The following is a 14479-nucleotide window of genomic DNA, read 5'->3' on the forward strand; positions in this document are numbered from 1 at the left end:
GCTGTGATTCATGAAGGTCTGTGCAGAGATTTGAGCCACGTCCTACAGAGCTACACTCTTTTGCACTAAACCTTTGCCCCATGAAAATATCTGTACAGTGACAATTTAACGAAGTCAATCAGTTCCCCATGAACATACAGAGATGTGAACGTGGTATCCTGAGTGCTAGTTTAAAAATGAGCAGACATGAATTTAAACCGTTGTACAGTATGTATTATCACCATTGTTAGCAGATTCCTCAGGATGGGCCTACTTCTGCTCTAAAACATCATGGGAACCAGTGGAATTCACACTGGTGTAAATTCAACCCAGGGCCTTATTAAAACAGTATCTTCACCAAACACAGAAGACTTCAGCCCACATCCCCGCAAGGGTGAGGGTGGCCTGGTGCCCAGACACCCGAAGTCCAGTTACTGCAGGTGGGGAGGTGACGGGTCATCACTTGCGCCAGCCCCTACTCAGCCGGGGCTGCCCCCTACCTGCATCGGGCGGCTGCAGCTCACAGCCCTGGCAAAGCAGGTGAGTCCCTCCTGACCTGGGCAGGAGGCAGGGTGGGAGGAAAAAAACAGCGAATTGTGGGAGAGAGGGGAAAAGAGGAGGCGGGGCAGGGCCTCGGGGCGGGGAACAGGCGGGTTCTGGCACGCCTGCTGGAGTGTCTGGTTTTTAAATATTACCAAGTTGGCAACCCTAATTAACATTCATGTGGTGCCTTTGTGAAGACTGGGCTCCCCAGAGGGCTCAATTTCTAGATCTTCCAATGACAGCTTCTGACTTTGAGTAAATTTCCAGGCTGGACAGTAAAGTAAGGTATTGGCCACCATGAGCCTGCTGCAAACTGAACTCTGCTGGTTTAGGGAAGTGACTCAGCAAGCTGTAAAGGGGCTGTAAAGAGGGTGCGGGGGGCGGCCTGCAGGTTGCCGTGAGGGCAGCAGTCAGGGAGCCTTCGGCGGCTTGCCTGCGGGAGGTCTGCTGGTCCTGTGGCTTCGGCAGCAATTCGGCGGCGGGGACGCCGAAGCCGTAGGACCGGCGGACCTCCTGCAGGCATGCCGCCAAATCCGCGTTACCAGCGGACCTCCCACAGGCATGCCGCCGAAAGCCTCCTGACTGCCGTGCTTGGGGTGGCAAAATACATAGAGCCGCCCCTGCTTCCAGGGTACCTGGGGAAGGGCACCTGGATAGTCTGGTGACTGGCATTCTAGAAATACATGGAGGGAGGGATGTGTGGCAGGAGGAGGAGGATTAAGTTACAGCCAGCTAGGGCCACTTTACTCCTGAATGGGGTTTTAATGGTCTTTAACTTACACGCTTTGAGTTGATTCACTAACTAATGAGTTGATGAACTTTCCTGAGTGTCCCTGTGTAGACATGGCCTAAGGACAAACTCTGCAAGGGTTACCTCCCTAGGTTACCTAAAGGAGAGCTTTAGCCTGCACGGGGGGTAGCCTGCAAGGCTCTATCTTCAGGGAACAACTCCTGTTTCCAACACGGGCTTGTGGAGAAATATGCTCAGTGCCTGTTCATTACCTATGAAATTACCTATGAAATGGGAAGCATCGCATGTGACGCTCTCTGTGCCCCGGGAACCCACCCTCTTCCCAATAAAGTTTCTGAGGGACCTGACTTCTGGGGAGCTCAGTGAGAATAAGCACTCTTTGTTGTTCCTGCTGAGTTAACATTCCACTGGCTCACAGCAACGTCTCCAGAGCTTGTTCAGTTGACCAGGGCTTAGTAAAAATAACAGTAGCACCATGTGTTTTATAAGGCTCAAGTTAAGCCACAGTCCACAAACCCTTGTGGGCTGTGGCAAGGCCGGGGGAATCAGACTGGCTCAGGCTGGGAGGGGGCATTAGAAGGGGAAGGAGAAATGCTAAACGCAGTTGCAAGAGCTGCTCTGGTGATGGAGGTTAGTGGGTGGGCAGCAGGAAGAGGTCAGCGGTGTCCCATCAGCTCTGCAAAGCTTTGTGAACGGAGAACGACATGCTGACCTAGCAGACTGTCCTGAAGCTCTGTGCTCCATCGGGGCAAACCCCACAGTGGAAGGGAGATGCGTATGATTTCTCCCCCTCTGTATTTAAACTATATTTACTGTCTATACAAATGACCCACTGACAACAATCCCAAAATCCCACCGGCACTCCGAGACATCTGCCATCCCTGAAGGCTTCTTCACACTCATCCCTGCACTGAGCCTCCAGCCCAGGCTACCGAGAGCCTCACTAAAGGAAACAGAAAAACAATCATAAAAACATCTAATGGCTCCCAAAGAGCTCGTAATCTAACCTTCAGCAGCTGTCGGAGCTCAGCCTCCAATCACTTGGGTAAAATATCCTTCTGTAGCTCACACAGCTAAGTGTACGTTAGACTTTCCCTAGTTCTTTCTGCTCCCCTCTTGGAGATCTCTCACCTTGCCCTCGACATTTCAGAGCTGTCACAGTAAATGTAGTAAAAGGGTTTAGGGGGAAACGATGTGTAAAGCCATGGGAGCGTCATTTACAGTGGGCAGGGGGATATACCTGCCCCTGAGGGGTTGGAGGCCCGAGGGGCTAGGGGAATTGGGTCCTACCCCAGGGGATGGGAAGCCCTGGGGAGGTGGATCTTACCTCTGGGGGGCCTGGATGGATGGGTCCTACCCTAGGCAGGTCCTCGGGAGGGGTTGGGTTCTGCCCCCAGAAGGGGTGATGGAGAATGAGCCCACATTCACCTGCAGCTGTGGCTCCAGTCCCTCGCCAGGACACTCGGGTTTGGCACATACACCCCCCGTCATGACAGAGCGGCATGAATGAGCGGCACTGTGACCCCACGTGCCAGGTCACAACACCCTGAGCGGGGAGCTGGGCCCAGTCACAGGAACAGGAGCTGCTGCTGCGAGGTGAGTTTATTAAAATCAGGGACACAAAGAGAAGTCCTGGGCAAACCTCACAGTATCCGTGACATTTTCACCACCATGACAAATCGGCAGCCCTACTCATGCTTCAAACAGAAGACCGTAGTTTTCAGGGCTGCAGCCCGCTGCTCTGATGCTCCTCAGACACACAGGGAAGAAACCTGCTTATTGGGCCGATGTCAGTGAAACTCAGCGACAGACCCCATGGAGCAAGGGAGACACTGCTGTACTAAAGAAGCTTAGGTGGTTCAGAGGAACACGAGAGGCTCTTGAATTCACAGGCCCTTTACACAGGGTTTGTGTGTGCGCATAGGGGAAAGAACTAAGCACAGGATTGAGGGTAAATAGATTTTTTAAATATACAGAGTAACCCGGCTAATATCTGACCACACCATGAAGTTTGAAGTCTGCTTCACTGCTGAGAGATGCCCTAGATACTGTCATTACTGGCTCAGATTGTGCCCCCTGGATACACACATGGAAAGGACCTTCTCTCTGCGTGCAAATCTCCACCTCCCCTGCAATAAGGGCACTCATCCCCTCCCACCGTGACCTTGCCACACAGGAGAACAGGGTCGGCTGTGGGTGGGATCAGGAGATGCTCATCATGCTCTCTCCAGCACCCTGGGGATCCACCTGGAAACAAAGCCCTAGGCTGTATTTTTGCCTTGGAGGCTCATGGGGGTAGTCACAAGGAGGCTGTGGGAACCATGCTACACGGGGGCCACCAGGGGTCACAGCCAGCATGAATCCCGGGGGGACTTCAGATTTGGAGGTAGGCCACACATGCTTTTCCACTGGAGCAAAATCAATGCCCCTGACGGGATGATGTGGCCAAGGGGTTCCTCATGGAGATTTCCTTCCCCTGGAGCCCCTTCCACGAGGAAGGGATAATCTGGATCATATGATCGGATATTTAAAGAGTGCATCTCACAAAGGCTCTCACATCAGGCTTCACATGCTATATTCACAGGGGTCACTTCACCCAGCAGCACGATGCAACTACAGGAGGTCACACTTTGATCTGGGCAAACCTTCTGGCCTTGCACTCCACAGCCCATGAGCAGAGCAGCGTCTGTTTAGCAATGCAGAATGCTCTAGCCAGCTGAAGCTGTGCGGGGAATTTGTGATACCCTGGCACCCCCTTATTCGCTATTGTCATATAATTAGGATATGTTTTGTACAAAGTGCGCCTTGTGAGGTAACATTCTAAAAGTCCTGATCTGCTAGACATTAATATCTCATTGGAGTGTATGTGCTATCGTTGTATGTGAAGTTCTGAAGTTTGGCTACGTATGTGTTACTGAAACATGTTGTGAGATTGAAAACACCCACAAGTAGCCTTTCAGGTACGACAGTAAAAAGACCAAACAATGTTAATGGTGTACTGAGGAAATGCACACAAGCACAGGGATTACCTCAGGAACTGTGTACAATAGAAACCTCTCACAGACAGCACTACACAATGGGAACTGTTTGGCCCAGGTCACAGCAAAAGAGCTTTCCAGCAAGTGGGAAGAATATATAAAAGGGGGAAATGACATCATGATGGTACCTCACTCTCCCTCCAGCAACACACCTGGAAACACCTGAGGAACAAAGACTGAACTGGGGAAAGCGCAGGTCCCAGGCTAAAGGGATTTGTAATCCTTTATAATCACTTAAAATCTATCCTTTGGAAGTTAAGAAACTTATTTTATGTTTTAATCCAAACCAGTATACGTTTGACTAAGGGGTCTGGGGAAAATCTCAGCTTGGTTACCACAAGCGTGCACGGTCCTCTTCACATTAAGGGAGCGGCGGACCAGGTATTAAACCCATATGCTGGCCAGATTTGACCAGGGCAGTACAGTGCTGCTCTGGGGTCCTAGGCTGGGAGGCTGGTGGTTAGAGAGCCTGCACATATGTGCAGCTGGGTGTGTCCCTACCTATGTGAATGCTGGTGAAAGTGCAAGCATGGAGGGCTTTACAGCTTGTTACAGCAGTATAGTGTGAGAGGGAGCCAGGCTGGTGGGCCAAGGGGCTCAGTGGTACCCAGTTCCAGGTGGCATCGGGGAGAACTCATCACAAGTCAGCCAGGCTACTGCTCCTTAACACCTCTGCTCTTCTGAAAAGCATTGGAGGATCTTACATGGCCAGAGAGCAGGACATTTATTTATGTCTCATCCAAGAGATTGACTTTGCAGCAGCCAAGTGCCCCCTTGCACTATCTCACTTGTATAGCCCCACAGTGTGCACAGACACCGCCCTGCGGCACTCACTCAGTACTCACTTCCAATGAGCATAGGAAGCACCACACTGAATCAGTGGTTCATCTATGCCTGTGCCCTGTCTCTGACTGTGGCCAGCACCACATAGTTCCAAGGAAGGCACAAACCCCACCCCCACAGGCAGAGGTGGGACAATCTATGCAAACTGCAGCCAAATCAGGTCTGGTCAGCCAAAGCTCCCTTCCAGCAGTGCCCAGGGTACCTGGAACACCTGGACGCTCCATTCATGTGAATGGACATTCTACTATCTAAATACCATGCACTTTCCAAGCAGCAGTGGGAGAGCCCCACAGTTTAGAGAATCTGTACCTTCTTCAGCTTCCAGCTCCACCAGTGAAGACACCAACACGCCCATCTCCTGACATTTTTTGCTGTGGGCCTTTGACTTCATATGTTTAGTCAGATTCCCTGAAAGGAAACAGAACACACACCTTGATCAATAGTCTGTTTCTTTCCCCTGGCAAGGGGATGAGTAACAAGTTGACAACTTCACTTAGACCTAGCTGCGGGTTCAGTTTAAGGTGCTCTCTCTGCAGAAACCTTTATCCCAGGCAGTCAGCCAGCCTGCAGCATAGGGATAGATTTTCTGTTTAATTGCTTCACTGCTGGCTGGGATGAGAGAGAGGAGGTGCCAAACCTGAGACTTCAGAGTAACTGGGCCATCTTGCAACCTAGAACACCAGGAGGGCACATACTTTGCACGGATACTCCCCAGCACGCGCACTGCTGCAATGTTACAGGAAAAGACAGGTGACCCCTTGGCATAACAGCTCAGCCCAGCAAGCCATCCGAGCTGGTCCCAGAACATAGGAGGCAGCACTTTGTCTCCAGACAGGAGACACACCGTTAACAGTGACCAAGGAGGGGTGGAGACAAGAAAACAAGGGTCCAGGGAGGAAGCTGAAGGAAAAAACCAAGAGTAAAAAAATCCAGCTGAACTATGTTGGGCTTTGTCTGCCTGTGATTTAACATTTGGATACAACTGGAAATAATAGCAGAGCTGCCTGGGAAACAGAATTTCCATTCAGGAAAAAAAATGTCAAGAGGGGTTGCTGGAAGCAAGGGATCCCAGGGAGCTGGCAGGAAATGCCTAGCTGCTGCTTCCCGTTGAAAATTTCGACAAATCAACCTGTTTGCGTGGAACGTTTCGCTTCCATCCAATGGAAAACTGCTTTGTCAGAAGATTTTCCATCAGCTCGAGTAATTAGCCAAGGTAACCGATTAACTCCCAATGAGTATGAGAACTGTAAATCAGAGAGCTGCTCGTGTGCTGAAACTGCCTGAGAAGAATCTGAGCAGTAAAGAAAGGTGAACACTTGTTAAATGACCCCCAGGTGTCTCAGCTGGGGGGCTGCTGGGATGTTCTGGCATGTGCTGAGCGGCCAAGCAAGGAGGACACTTACCCCAAAACATGACACTTCACAGACTAAAGCGCTAAGCCATTTTTGGACTGGTACTTAGTGGTGAGAAATATGATTAAGAAAAAGTATATTGAGGCTGAGTATCAGGAGAAGTGAACAGTGAGATCTGTTAGGCTGTGGGGTATCCTCTGCAGGGGCATGGTCACACTGCAACATTTATAACAAGCCTGAAGAAAGTGCTACAAGATATGATGTAGGCACAGCTACAAAAGAACGGCAAAGGAATGGAGTAGATGGCCTGTCACTATTTTCTATAATTCTGCAAAAACCACAACTGTCTCTCCCAGCAGGCTAATGGAACAGTTTTTATTCCTACTTATACAAAAGGGAAACCCAGGAGAAGGGAGCCTAGGGGTGTGTGGAACATGCATCTGGGAAAGAGGAGAAGAGCAAGAGAAATGATGGGAGGAGTAAAGAAGAAAATTGCCCCTCTTTTCTCTTCTTTACCCTTCTCCCTTCACCTCTCTCCTCCATGGACTGAGCCGATTGGTAAGGAGAAGAAATGTATGCCCTGGCTGCAAGTCCTTCAAGGGTCGGTGAGTTCCCAGCATGACTCAATCGTATCTAGCTGAGCTCTCCAACTTCATCATAACCAGATGACATGGCACGGGCTTTCCTGTTGGCCAGAGCCTGCAATGCCAAGGCCTTGGAGTTCAGGATAAGAAGGGATTGTGTAATTTGGCCCGTTCTAACTAATTATAACAACATGTCAACAGTGACAACACTCCTCAGTAAATGAAACCCTGCTGCTACCTTCAGTAAATGATTGCACCTCACTCCAGCTGACACAAATGACCCATCTATGCTCAATTACCATCGCAATAACCCTAATCTGATTCCTTCTGGTGAGACTTTACACAGGAAATGAATCAGCTTAAATGAACTGTGTGTTCAGAGGTTTGTGAGTTATGCTGCAGCGTGCAAGTACCCCGGGAATTCTACTGCAACGCTAACTGTGGGCTGGGAGGAAGAGCTAGACTAACGAAGTCTGCCGAGCATTTCCCTCCTACCATGCTCCCCACACTGGCTCACAAAATGATTCCCTGTGGTGCGTACACTGTACTACAGGGACACCGACCTTTGCCCAACCAAGAGTCGCAATGACTGTTAGCCTGGAGCCTGAAAGCTGCACTTCATTCGCATTAGATAGAGCAGAGTGCAGCCTTTCTAGCTTTAATACGGCGGTGCAGCCAAAGGAGACAGGGTCCACGGAGAGAAACCACTTCCCAGATTGAAATCTGGTCTGTAGGCTGCACTCTGCCTACCCCTGTGTTGGTCTCATAGCTGGTCATATCGCCAGATCCTCAATAACTTCACTGTGAGTGCAGGTGCTCATCACATTTGAAAATCACCCTTGAAAGTGTTGGCATAGATACATAGCTATTCATATTTCAGTCAGAGACGTTTCTCTTTGCTGTTTTTAGGGGATAAAAGCAAATACGATATCACACAGAACCTAATGTGTCTCTTCCACAGCCCGCAGCATTGGCCCCACCACCTTATTTTACCTGTTTTTAACCCAGTTCCACCCCAGGCAACATACTTCTAGCTGAAGAGGACGGCAGAAGCCCTCTTCCTTGATCAGCTGGAGGGAATTGCCTTGGAGCAATGCGAAAGCCATATCCCCACTCAGCCACGCACACTACGATGACAAGCCAGCGGTGCGACTAAGGCCTTGTCTACATTACAAATGCTTTGCTGGCAGAGCTATGACAGCAGATGCAACCTATTCTGACAGAGGGAGATCTTCTGCCAGCATAGTAACACCTCCGGGAACATTAGATGTGCTGACAGAAGCGCTCTTCTGTGAGCATAGCTGTGTCTACACTAGAGATTTTGCTGGCGTAGGTATGTCAGCTAGGAGGTGTATTTTTCTCATACACCCTGACTGACACAGCTATGCCGCCAAAGCTTTATAGTGTGAGCTGACCTTAGACCGGGAGATGTACTAAGCACCAGGACACTATCTGGCCAGTGCTAAGACTCTTTTTATACTGACAAAAAAAAAAAATCAAGTTCACATCAAATAGAAATAAACCAAAGGAGCGTTTTACATGCTGTGTTTCCTTCTTCTTTTCTTCCTCCCTTTCTTTTCAGGCTCTTCATCCTTCTTTTGTCAGACAGGATCATATTTTCACATACTGGTGCTTAAGCTGCGCCTGCAAAGAAGTGTGTGCAAATCCCACATTTGTGCATGAAATGGGCAATGTGTGTGCACAGTTATGTGGCCTCCACTTGCAATTGAGGTGTGGGCGCAGCTTCGGCAGGTGCAATTCCAGCATCAATTTCTGAACACGTAGCCCATGGAGGGAAAGTCAAAAGGGCCTCATCTAATTGACTTGCTTCTGAATATGTTGAGGCCGGATAGGATGCGGAATCCCGTCCCTATTCAGTAGCAGGTTTGGGAGGGCAGTTCTTCCTGTTTGGCTTATCAGACGTTAGTAGGTACAATGCTGCCCTATCATAATGGTGGTACTTCATTCCTTGAAAAATACCTTCTTATCGCTAGAAGTCTGAACTAGTAACCTGGAGAGAGGATGGGGAACAGAAGAGAAAGATTTCTCCTGTCATCTGACAAAAGGTGGATGCCCCCACTGGCCCAGCTGGTGTAACTTAGCATGGCTCCATGCATGTCAACAGAGCTATGCCGATTTACACCAATGAGAAACTGGACCATTATTTTTAGAGCAATTGGCAGAACAATATGACTTTGTTTTTCAAAGTTCTGCTGGAAATTTGTTGGTGTTTTTAGACCCCCTTAACTAATGCTAAAAGAATCAAATTCTGAGGTCCTTGTTCAGGCAAATTCCCACTGAAATCAACAGGTGATTGCCTGAGTAATGAGTAAGTAAAGCTGAGAAAGAACCGCAGGAGGAGGGCTTCATAGCTACTTGGTGCCCAGCCAAGCACTGGCTACTAACGGAATCAACTTACCACGGCTTCCTTGGAAAGAACAACAAAATAAATATGAAGGTGTGGGCATGAGCTAGAGAGTGATAGAGACAGATATTTATATTGGCTAGTATAACGATTACACTGAAAGTTAGGCAGGTAACTCGTCCGCAGTGAGGAGTTTTCTCAAGAGTATTCTTAGGTTGGAAATAAATTGGCCAGCTCCAAATAAAATAATGAACCACTGAAAATGTTGAAGCAGCAAAATCTTGCTAAATCTGAGTCTGACAGTGCAATCCCAACACCGAGATATTCTGCACATGTGCTTTCAGAAATGCCTAATTGTCATGGTATATTCTTAGCTCTTGTGCTGTTATAGGGTCTTATTTAGGACCTAAAGCAGCTTAAGTGCTTGTGCTGCCTTAAGACAGAACACTTGTGCCTCCTTAAATCCTTAAAGCAGTTTAGAGGGGTTGGAAGCCATTTCTTCTTTAAAATCCATCAGGGAAATTAAATTCAGTAAACTTCATTAATGCCCCAGTCAGGTTGCAGAATTAAAACAAAAAGTAGGTAATGGAAAAGCTAAGGGCTTGTCTATACTTACGCGCTGGTTCGGCGGCAGGCAATCGAACTTCTGGGTTCGATTTATCGCGTCTAATCTGGACGCGATAAATCGAACTCAGAAGTGCTCCCCGTCGACTCCGGTAATCCTGCTCGCCGCGAGGAGTACGCGGAGTCGACGGGGGAGCCTGCCTGCCGGGTCTGGACCACGGTAAGTTTGAACTAAGGTATGTCGACTTCAGCTACGTTATTCACATAGCTGAAGTTTCAGAGTAACAGCCGTGTTAGTCTGTATCCGCAAAAAGAAGAACAGGAGTACTTGTGGCACCTTAGAGACTAACAAATTTATTAGAGCACTAATAAATTTGTTAGTCTCTAAGGTGCCACAAGTACTCCTGTTCTTCTTATAGCTGAAGTTGCGTATCTTAGTTCGAAGTGGGGGGTTAGTGTGGACCAAGCCTAAGAGTCCTAGAGCAACTTTCACTTGGGCACACTGCCCCTATGTCACATTTTCTCCTTCTTTTGTTAAACGTGCACCATGAAAAATGTTGAGTGTGCAAAGCCAAGGTGCAACTGCGACAGGGATCATAACCACTTCCCCTGGACTTTACGTTATTTTAACATTACTGAAGAGAGTGTACAAGGAATATCACAACAACTCTGCTACAGCCAGCAGGACTCGCTTTTTACAGACAAAGAATGAGATCCACCTCTATGCAGAGGATCATCAATAAGCAATAAGTATACCACCTAAACCCCATGTAAGCCCTCAGAAAAGGATTGTAGTGGCACTTATGTGATGAACTGGCCTTGATCTAGTCTCTGCACAGAGATGAATTTCACTCACTGGGAATACAAGAAAAGGAACAGTCTATTTTATACCACTGTATCTAGACAAGAATTTCATTAAAAAAAAACATTGTTATTATTAAAAAAAAGAGCAAGGAGTACTTGTGGCATTTTAGAGACTAACAAATTGTACATATTCATAGATTTTCAGGCCAGAAGGGACCATTGGATTATCTAGACTGGCCTTGTATATAACACAGGCTATAGAATTTCATCCAGTTACTCCTGTACTGAGCCCAATAACTTGTTTTTGACTAAAGCATATGTTCCACTCAGTCTTGATCTGAAGACTTCAAGAGATGGAGAATCCATCCCTTGCCTGGGTAGCTTGTTCCAATGGTTAAATACCCTTATGGTTAAAAACATGTGCCTTGTCTCTATTTGAATGTATCTGGCTTTAACTTCCAGACATTATTTCTTGTTCTGCTATTCTCCTTAATACCAGTGTTTTCTCCCCATTTCTCAGTCTACAAAACAGTCTCTCACTGATGACATGCTACTGAAATTCATTCATGGACTGTCGGGATGTTTTCTGATTTCCAATGCCATTGACACATCCAATTGCACTAGAGAATATAGAGACATTTCCTGAAGATTACTCTTTATCTTCACACCAACGGAACTTGGTGCATTACTGCGGGGGGGGGGGGGGGGGAAGGGGGAAGAGGGGGAGGTGCTGCAACTAGGGTGCTGCTGCACCTCTGGCTTGAAGTAGTAATAACGACCCAAATACATGGTTTCCGCCTTCAGTGCCCCCACCCTAAACATTGTTTCAGCACCACTGGTATTGAAGGGTTGCCTGAGAACATTCTGAAATGGCTCAGTCACTTTCTAAACTTTTTTCCAAATGTTTAGAAAATGCCTCAGCACATAAAGGTGTTATGACATCTTTTAAATCTATATATCCATTATAATACCAGTTAATTCTTCCTGAGCTTTTAGCAAGCAATAATAAACTGTACAAGCATAACATGGCATTTAATTTTTTTTTTTTGCATTTAATATATTAATATGTTCAATAACTTCAATAACTGTCACACTCTGATTTAAGGAATTGCAGTCTAATGAATTAAAGGAATAATATGTCTCAGGACATGAAGTAGTCTGGTGTCTGAAAACTGTGACTGGACTAGACTATCAAATTAATATCTTCCATCAACAGGTCCATTACCCGAGCATATTTTACTTTAATAGAAATTTCTTTGTCCCTTGTAACCACCATAAAAGTAGGCAAATGTAGTGGCATGGACCACAGTAAGTTGTTCAATGTGGCTTATTCAGACAGTTTAGGAAGCTCAGCCAATCAGAATGTGAGAGGCTAATGTGATTAGTGAACAAGAGCAAAAAATGGGCATGGAATGGAATTCTATCTGCACTGGGCAAAAATAAAAGACCCAACACTAATCTATGGCCTAGAAAAGGTCAAAAGGTGAACAAGGGGGTAGTTTCTAGCCTAACAAAGATGGGGTTTTGATACAGGTGACAAGAAGAAAACAGTTGTAGCTCCCCCAGCCTCCAAATCCATCAGGGAACCAGTAGTCAGAGGAAAAGGCTTTACCTCACCCTCCCAAGACAGACAATCCTTTGAGAGCAATTTCTTCTCATCGGCTGCCTGGCAAGAAGCCTGTTAACCTCCACAAAGCCGGCAATGCTTTTATTTGGGGATTGTTAATACAGTGATACTAACTGCCCATAAGACTGTAGGTAAAGGCACCATACTAAAAGGCACACATTTAAACTTGATCCAGAAGTTTGGCTTTCTGAAATAAACCTTTACAGTCCATATTTTCAAACAAAATGTTTCCATGAATTAAAAAATAAAACCTCCAAGATTATTTTCTTAAACTAATAAACATTTCTCTGAAGGTTGCAACATTGTGGTATTTTATAGGAGCTACCCTGCCACCAGCAGCTCCATCACGTTGCCACTAGGCCCTCCAGTCAGATGTAGTTTACAATCACACCCAGAACCAACCTTCAGAGGAAGGTGACTATAGGGTGCCTTTCAAAACCCTAGCCCCCACTGCCCTGTGGGTATTCCTTGGTTGGAGTAAGACTAAGGGACATCACCCTGACAGAAACGCACCCTCACTGAGGCGTTAGGCAGTCAGCAGCAGCTCTAAGCTGTTCTCTGGCAGAAGCTACAACCATTGAGGCACTCAATGTCTGGACTCGGTCTGGCCTTTGGACTCCGTCTCAATGTTCTAAAGGGGGATGGTAGATCTAGGGCAGCCTCCACTACTCCATATTCTTGCCTAGGCATATGTGCTGAAGGTCTTGGTGTGTTTATCAGGCACCTGATTAGACCTCATACGTGTATACCATGATCCAGTTTGGATCGACGATTGCCAAAAAAACATTTCCCTGCAGCTTTTGCTACCCAAAGAGTACAGCATTGTCCACACTGAAAGAAATGCAAAAGGTAAACAAATGGGATAAATAGTGAAAAGCATATTAAGAAATGTTCCACTCTGAATGATTGCTACTAATTTCTGTAACACAGATATGCTTTTTTTTTTAAATAGGATTTTTAGCAAGCCAGTGATCCTTATAAAAATAAGTAAACTTGAAATGCCTTCAGCCTACTTGAATGTTTAGAGCATTGGATTATGCTGAGGAGACCTACAATAGCTGAACTGAAGACAGCTCTATAGATATCCCTCTTGTGTTTTATACTGAAGGTCAAAAGTACACCTAGAGAACTGGCTTTTAAAAGGGCTTCTACTCGGCCTGCATTTTTGCAGGTGCACCCAGGTAGCTTGCACTCTGCAATTAATTGCAGTTACAAAACCACACCAAAGAACAGAGAGGTTATTTGTGAAATCAGGACCCAAATGCACTCAGTTTAGAAGTATTAAAGATGAGCTTTGTAACCACCAGTCCTGGAAACTCCCTCTGGGATCTGAGAGTCAAGCTGGGTACTTTGTGCCTTGGACTTGTCACCAGTCACAAAGATTCCTCAAATGGAGTTTAGCCAATGATCATGTTGCTGGTCCATGTTCAGGCTCTCCTGTTGAATCCTGCATGTCTGCATCAGTAAAGCAAGCAGCTGTGACTCAGAGATGCATAAGGAGCAGTTATACTGAGTAAAAAGATGTCCATTTTACATACCCAGCTTTCTCACTCTAACGCCCCTTCCAGCAAGGAATCAATTTTCAAGCAATTTTGAGGTTATCAACACAAACTACATTTCACAAGCCTGCAGATCCACAAGAGTTCTGACCACTCCAATTTATGATCTATGCATTCATGTAACTGAAGGGAGATACGATAGTTTTGCCTTTAAACTCTAGCATTTGTTTTCCTCCATGCTGACTTCCTCCCTCTCACTGGTTTCTTGCTGAAGCTGAAGAGGTTTTTTTGAAGGGGGAAAGACCTTTTAGGCGACAGCCCCTTTCAAAATGGCTACTTCATATACTGAAGGCTTCTATGTTTCAGGATGGCATAGTTGTGGGAAGAGAAAGCAGCTGGAGAGATGGTAAGAACGATGGTTTGATTCCAGCATACCAAAGAAAAGCCTGACAGAAATTAAGTAGGAGGCAAGAAAGGAAAACAGCTAAAGAGACTTCTCCCATCTCCAGGGAAAACCTCAGAGGAGAGGA

At 46.7% G+C, this 14479-nt stretch overlaps 1 protein-coding gene across 3 annotated transcripts in view; it reads right to left on the reverse strand.

The window, feature by feature from the left end:
• HIVEP3 (HIVEP zinc finger 3) overlaps nucleotides 1-14479 on the reverse strand; it is a 432975-nt gene that overhangs the window by 20503 nt on the left and 397993 nt on the right. For all 3 annotated transcript variants that reach the window (XM_054011998.1, XM_054012000.1, XM_054011997.1), the window contains one exon: nucleotides 5464-5562. In XM_054011998.1, coding sequence (XP_053867973.1) covers nucleotides 5464-5562 — 99 coding nt within the window. The remainder of the gene's footprint in view (nucleotides 1-5463; nucleotides 5563-14479) is intronic.

The sequence above is a fragment of the Malaclemys terrapin genome, chromosome 22 (assembly GCF_027887155.1).
Source record: "Malaclemys terrapin pileata isolate rMalTer1 chromosome 22, rMalTer1.hap1, whole genome shotgun sequence".
NCBI classification, from domain to species: domain Eukaryota; kingdom Metazoa; phylum Chordata; order Testudines; family Emydidae; genus Malaclemys; species Malaclemys terrapin.